Raw genomic sequence first — 7,500 nt, forward strand, 5'->3', positions numbered from 1 at the left:
ACCATGTCACCTGCTTTTCTCAGCCATTACCTGTACTTATTTACCTTCAGGTAGCAAAACTAAACCTACATACCTATGATATCAGGTCCATTACACAAATATAATGTGACATAATATAATGAAATTCTCTTTCCCACACGCTGTTCTTTGGCAGGAAAAAAAAAATATTTATCAGCTTTATCATTCTTTACTAAAGGTACATATTTTAGACAGTAATATATATATATATATATATATATATATATATATATATATATATATATATATATCTTTGGCATGATTTGAATTTATCATTTGTCTCATGATTTCCTTGGAGTGGGTGCTTTCCAAGGAAACATGATAGATGCTCTCTTGGGTACTGTATAATTTTGATATCATGAAGCTAGTTGAGGTTGGAAAAGGAAAAAAAAAAATTGACATGTTTCATTGACCTTGTAGTCGTCGATGAACCTTTGTAATTGTCTTCTGCACAATACTCACGCTTTTGCTGTTATGTTGGTTTCCTGTTTTGGTGTTTAAAAACGTTGGTTTGAACTTTTTTCTTGGTGACACCGTATCTGATTCTTGAAAAACTCTTGCTCGTCTTTCGTTTACTTTCATCCATTTATGCTGCTCTCAGCACTGAAACCTTTCAAAGATCAAATTATTCAGCTTAAGATCTATGATTCATTGGACGTGTCATGACCTACCTTATTTGACTGTTTACTGTTGAACCAAACATTTACAGTGTCCCTTCTAACAAATCAACATTTATTAGAAGAGAAACAGTCCCCCAAAATGCACGTAAATGTTTAAAAATCATGAGTAAAACTGTGTAAAAGGATGGGAGGAAAAAGACTTACAGGGATAGAGGTGCTACTTTTGGTTCCACCCTTGCCGTTGTCTGTATGGGGTTATGAAAATGTCACATTTGTTGCATCCAAGCTTTGTTACCACTGAAATCTGATCTGTTTAGTGAACGTTTGCTTCTGCACTGTATGCTCTCCCTCTCTCTCTCATTCTCTCTCTCTCTCTCTGTGTGTGTGTGTGACACCTGTGCTAGTTTGTGTGCCCCAGTCATTTTCGCTAGGCTGCGTACACTGTGTGCATGTGCGTGCGTGCGTGCGTGTTCTCGCGCGCGTGTGTATGTGTGCGCGTTTTCTCCTATATTCAGAGAAACTATTCCCCATTCGCGCCCATTATAGATAAATTGTAAAAATCTACGAATATTCTAAACTTGTCTCTGCCTTGTTAGAATTGTATAGGTACTCGTAGAATTGACTGCAACTATTAAGGAGTTAGAAAATATACGTAACATAGAAATGGCTTGTCTTGGAGGCGGATTTAAATTAGTAACTTAACAGGACTGAAATAGTCAAAAACGTAAATACTGCGTTTCGACGGAAAATATGGTAATGATAAGGTGCCCCTAAGAGTAGTGAAGACCAACTAGTAGCTTAGAGGCTATGACTGCGTGGAGCAATACAGCTGGTTTTGGCAGTGAATGCACAATGCCGTATTTCTGTTGTGTACAAGGTACGAAAGCGATAGAGATTCCGATAAAGGCCGATCTTAAGTAATTTACTTCATTTTCTTTATACTGCGACATTGTTCATTCGAACAGTCTATGTTATGCGTGTGTGTGTGTGTGTGTGTGTACGTGTGTGTTATTCAGTAATAAATGCCGAACCGCCTCACTCTAATCAAGCTGATTAAAAATTCCTGCGCGCACAGCCGGAAATCGCACCATCCTCAGTGTTTTCTCCGCACTTTTTACTTTATTTTCGGGTCGTTCCTTCGCTAGGACATCGGCTGTGACTGGAGGCTGCTTCGGAGGTCTCGAAATCCGGCTTAAATCATGTTGTTTAGGGGTATTTTCTTTTGAAATGAGGAGGAAAGGGAAAGCACAGGCAGCGCCAGCACCAGAGAGGGGAGTGATGAGTCAATACAACTAATAATTTAATGGGGACACAGAGAGAGGGAGAGAGAAAGAAAGGGGAGCTCCGTCCGGGCGCAAATTTAACGAACTGAAAACAGTCTAATGCAGGGAGCTACCATGCATCTATAGCACGCAGTGTCTGCCTTCGAGATACTAAAGTATATCGCACTTTTAACCTGTTTGGGTCCGCATATCGTACATCGTCTGTAGATGAGCGAGCAGATTCATTGTCGTTTCATTCTCTCCCGGACAGTCGAGAGGCTAAAACATTACCGTTTTTTCTCGCTCGCGGTTTTCTAAATGTATATTTAAAGCCTACATGTCAAGGTTTATAGTGACATGTAGCTGGTTATTGTGGAGTTAAGGCGTTATTTTTTTCTTTTTCGATGCGTTATTTATACACAAACGCCCGATTGTCCTGGTGGATCTACAGTACAGATAAACTACATAGAACTCGATACACTTGTAACAGCTGACCGTGTTCTACACCGCATATAATTTCCTTTTGTACATTTTTTTCTCGTGCTTTCAGCATCTGAAACTAACGATTACGTTTTAGGTACTATTCTTATTACATACCATCTGTGAAATTTATGACTTTTCCCCCCATGGTCTTGATCGCATGGTTTATTTCGAAGTCGACACTTTCTCAAATTTTGCTTGACGATTTGGGACTTTCTCGTTGTGTCTGCGTGGAGGAGCGTTCTGTCAAGGGATCGATCGGCTGTCACACTGGGTTTTAGACCATCAAGCACTGAAGTTTTCCTTCTCCTGACAAAACTTGAAGGCGCTATTCACCAAGACGCCTGTATATGCGTTCGAGATTTGAAGTGGTGAGTTTCAGGTTGGTTTCGCTGCTTTTACTCACTTTTAATTAACTGAGACTGTGCGATACTTGCTGATTATTCAAACCCGTAACATCACAGAAAAATGTGACCTGGACCACAAAAATTACAGGGTCAGGATGAAAATGTCATGAATTTCTCTGATTTTTAACAGATATTTACGACAGGTTAATGTACCGTTCATAACCGGCCACAGTGCTAAACCAAGCTGAAACAAATCCATTATAACAAAGTTCATTACATCTTCAAGTCTGAACTGTCTCGACTTTGGCATTTGAGAAGTGCAAACAGTGCAAACAGCTGATGTGTCGTGTTTATCAGTATCCATTCGTTGAGACTGTGGCCTGTATGTTGTCGTCTTTTAGCACTCTGTCACGCTTTTGACTGGCTTCTGTCTGCAGTGGTCCATAATGACAGCTCCTGACAGCCGATGAGTGTTTTGGTAGCAGTACCAAAATCTCAGCTAGACTAATGAGCCTTTCTCAAAGAACTGCCTGCTATTGTGATCCTATACAGTTTGTATTATTGGGTATTTCAGGAAACCAACAATCGGGTTTGCTTCCCGGTAGAAACTGTCCTTTTTTCCTCTTCCTAATAAAACTTAGGTAAAGAAAATGTTAAACTGTTCACAGAGAATGCACCTCCTCATTGTGGCTTCAGTCACACTGTTAATTGTTGGGCTCTGACATTGAAAGCATTCATGGATCATCATTCAAAGATAGATGTAATATAACTATCTAAATGTAATACACCAAATATTTCTCATCCTTAGCCTTCTCTCTGTGAAGGCTTGTTGTTGGCAGCATGATCATTGGAGTGGAATCTTTACTAAATTAATGCGTTTGCACAAAAACCGGCTTGTTGTCAGACCACATGGGACTGTGCAGTGGGACAGACATACATAATGCATGCTCTACAAAAAAAAAAATATATAAAAAAATAAAAATGGGAACATGAGGGCGGCACGAAACCTCATAAAATGCCATGAGACGTTAGGGTTAGACCAGATGATTTTCCTGCAGTAAAATGAAATATTGTATTTTTTTTTTTTTCAGATTTCACAAAGACACACACATGCACATATGCACACCCATGTTTTTTGTTTTTATTTTTTTTTTAGTAGGTGCCAGAGGGGGAACTTGGGCAGATTTCTGAAGGGGGTGGGGGGGTGGAAATAAGTTAATTATGAAGCAGCAGACTTGGACCTGCGTTAATGCAGGAAATGGTACGGCTCACACCGAGACTACTGTACAAAACTGTGTCACGATAGTGTTTTGTGCAGCCCCCATATCCTTTGCACCTTCTTTCATGTATAGAGTTACTCTAGAGGACTCGAAAGTGCGTTGGCTGGACGGATGCCCATTACAGGTTACGCCGTCTGACGTGACTGATGCATGTGTCCGTTTCTCCAGGTGACAGTGAGCCACGGTGCTGAGAATGATGGATCATCTCAGCGAATCCTGTCTGGGGAAAGAGAACTGTGAACTGGTCAACAGCATGAACGAGGCCAAAGCCCCGCCGGCCAAGCTGGCTCGTCTGGAGCAGAACGGCAGCCCTCTCGGAAGGTCTCGCCTGGGAAGCACCGGCACCAAACACTCCGGGATACCCTTCAAACCTGCCTCACATCTACTTAAGACCTGCCACAAAAGGGGTTAGTACCTGCCCCGCTGCAGCTTAAAGAGTGTTAGTGTGTGTGTGTGTGTGTCTGTCTGTCTGCCTGTGTGTCTGCTACAATCATATAATGCCTCTTATATTCTTAAAGACCAGAGAGAGAGAGCGAGTGGCGAGTGTGTGTGTTAGTGTGTCCTGATTAACTGAATAATGCCATTATTCTATATTGTCTCACTCTGATGTTGAAATGAGGGAATATTGTTTGTCTCCTGTCAGTGTCTCGATGGCATTAACTGTTTTGAAAAAAAAAAGAAAGAAAAAAACCTAGGGTGATGAAACAAGATTCACAGGTTTTTCTCTAATCTTAACAAGAGAAGTATGAATTTGCAGAAGTTTGATGGGGTGGGTGAGTAAGGGTGTTGGAAGTTTTTTTTTTTTTTTTTGGTTTCTTTCCAAAGAGAGGTGATGCAGCCAGCGGAAGCCTACATGCTGATTTGAGTTATTTGTTTGTTTGAGTTTTTTTTTTTTTTTTTTTTGTGGTATCCCAACCACAGAGGTGACATAATTCTCTAGCTTACTGGGCAAGTTTCTTGTTATTTTGGTAACGTTTTGACAAGTCACAGCTGGGCTCCAGAGACTGCAATGGCGTTGCCTTGTTTAAGCTGAATGTTTACCATTGGCCTTTCTCAGTTCTCTGAAAACAAAGCGTGTATTGATCCCAAAACGTACCAACACAGCACTCTTTATTGTTAGATCTTTATCTATTAAAAATGGAAAAGCTACACTTCAGCACATTCCTTGGTGTCTGCTGGCGATTATCCTATTTATTGATCGTTTGCCAGAAAATGTTTTCGTCTTCAGGAACAGATGCTGTGGGCATCAAAAAAATTATGATTCATTGCAAATTTACAGATAAAACTGCATTCAGGGCTTTTTTTTTTTTTTTTAATTTTCGTCCCCATCTTCCATCCCATTGCGCTAAAACTTACTGTGAAACGGAAAGTTTTTCTCTTTTTTTCCGGGTAGCTAAGAACTTAAAAAGTTCTTCGAATTTCGGAGATGGAGTGTTTCAACCCGGTTGGCATTATGTGATATTTGCTCAGTAAATCTGAACACATGACGGCTTTGGACAAAGCTTCTTCACAACCCCCCCCCCACCCCATCCCTCCGTAATAGCAATAGCAGGTTAGTTTACACAGACTCCTAAAACCCCAGGGCTATACGGTACGTTGGAAGCTCCTGCTGCAGCAAAGCATCATGGGAGCGTTATTGGAAGCTGCCAGAAGTAGTGCTCTAATGTGATCTGTGCACCTTAACAATAAATAAACCGTTTAAAACCCCTGAAGAGGGCTTGCATCTGAGCGCGCTCAGACATTTGAATAAACCGGCATCAAACTTGATGACATATGCCTATGCATAAGCCATATGCATAAGCCATTCTCATATGACTGCATTTAGCATTGTCATTTTTCAGATACTGATATCGTTGATAACGTTGTTGTTTTTGTTGTTGTTAGCAGTTGCACCAGTAGTAGTGGTAAAAACAGTAGTAGTAAAAGTGGTAGCATTATGTGTTTTGTTATGAAATGCTTTTTGGGTTTTTCGTTATTATTGTTGTTTTGATAATATAGAGATTATGATGTCACACAGATAATCATAGTGAAATGCTTATTTGGGACAGATTTTTTTTTTTTTCATTTGTGCTGTATTGTGTCAGGAGAAGTGAGAGTGTGTCATTGCACCTTGTTCCTCTTGCTTTTGCTGAGCGACCGTGTGTGTGTATATATTTGTGTGTGTGTGTGTGTGTGTGTGTGTGTGTGTGTGTGGACTGTGCACTAGGAAACATGCTTCCCGTGTTCTGTGTGGTTGAACATTACGAAAGCCCGGTCGAGTTCGACAGTAAAGAGGAACACGCCGAGTTTGTGCTCGTACGAAAGGACATGCTCTTCAACCAGCTCATCGAGATGGCACTTCTCTCGCTCGGCTACTCTCACAGCTCTGCCGCGCAGGCCAAAGGTAAAGACCTCGTCCGCGTATCAGGAAACACATGATACGCCAACACGCAACACACCAGCGCCTCAAAGTTACAGGAGCTAATAGGCTAACACCTCTACTGAAGTCCATTTTCAGAGTAATTTACAATCATATAATGCCTCATATATTCTTAAAGACCAGATACATTAAATATAGACCATGTCTGGGTTACCAGCTGCTCATAAATATGTTTTATTTTCTCTTTACTGGAGCGATGTTTCTGAGATGTGCTGTGAATTTATGTGCCCTTATTATTTTTGAACTTTATTTAATGTAAAAAAAAACACTGTAATTTCATACAGTGTAAATAATATCATACAATTTTCACCATCCTCGAACAATTTTCGTCCTCTGTTTCAAGTGCGTACCTTAACTGTGTGTGAGTGTGTGTGTGTGTGTCACAGTCTTAGAGGTAGGGCTGCATACTCAGATGAAACAGACCCTGTTTCTCTCTGTAATCCCACTGTTCTCAATGGGAATGTGTGTGGAGGTGGACCTAGGGTTTCTAATTGCTCTCTTTATGGAGCTCTGAGCTATTTAAAGTAGCCCTTCAGCCTGTAATTTATTGTAGTCTGTCCATCATCTGCTGCTATATTTCCACGCAACCGCTCAATGTATTTTTTAACCTTCTTCTCATAGTTATGCCTATGACAGACTTTCATACTGTCGGTTGTTGGAGAACTAAAACTAACACACTGCATGGCAGTGTGGCTGGAGCCATTTGTTTGGTGTTAAAAAAACGACAAAAAAAAACACTCACAAAAAAAAAAAAGCTGAAAACCAGAAAAGCTTGTCAGAAAATCAACTGATTTGTAATATGTGTGAAAGATGTGTGTGTATAGGAGAGAGTGAGTGAGTGAGAGAGAGAGAGAGGGAGAGAGAGAGAGAGAGAGAGAGAGAGAGAGAGAGAGAGAGAGTGGTGAGTGATAGTAAAGATATAAAGATAACATGTTTATCACAACATCTTATGTTGTAGTTGAACTAGTCTGCAGTAAGGCAAGCAGTTTTTTAGCATTAATGAAGGAAAAAAAAAACTTGACAAAAATCTAGTGAGAGAATCTGAAAACTGATTTGTAATATGTGTGAAAGATG

General features: G+C 40.4%; 1 protein-coding gene across 1 annotated transcript in view; it reads left to right on the forward strand.

Annotated features, from left to right (window-relative positions):
* The first annotated feature begins 4,200 nt into the window (after window positions 1-4,200).
* Window positions 4,201-7,500, forward strand: part of satb1b (SATB homeobox 1b) — a 34,833-nt gene continuing 31,533 nt past the window's right edge. Inside the window, exons 1-2 of the mRNA XM_030784538.1 lie at window positions 4,201-4,414; window positions 6,214-6,390. Coding sequence (XP_030640398.1) covers window positions 4,201-4,414; window positions 6,214-6,390 — 391 coding nt within the window. The remainder of the gene's footprint in view (window positions 4,415-6,213; window positions 6,391-7,500) is intronic.

Source organism: Chanos chanos, chromosome 9 (assembly GCF_902362185.1).
Source record: "Chanos chanos chromosome 9, fChaCha1.1, whole genome shotgun sequence".
In the NCBI taxonomy this organism is placed as follows: Eukaryota; Metazoa; Chordata; class Actinopteri; order Gonorynchiformes; family Chanidae; genus Chanos; species Chanos chanos.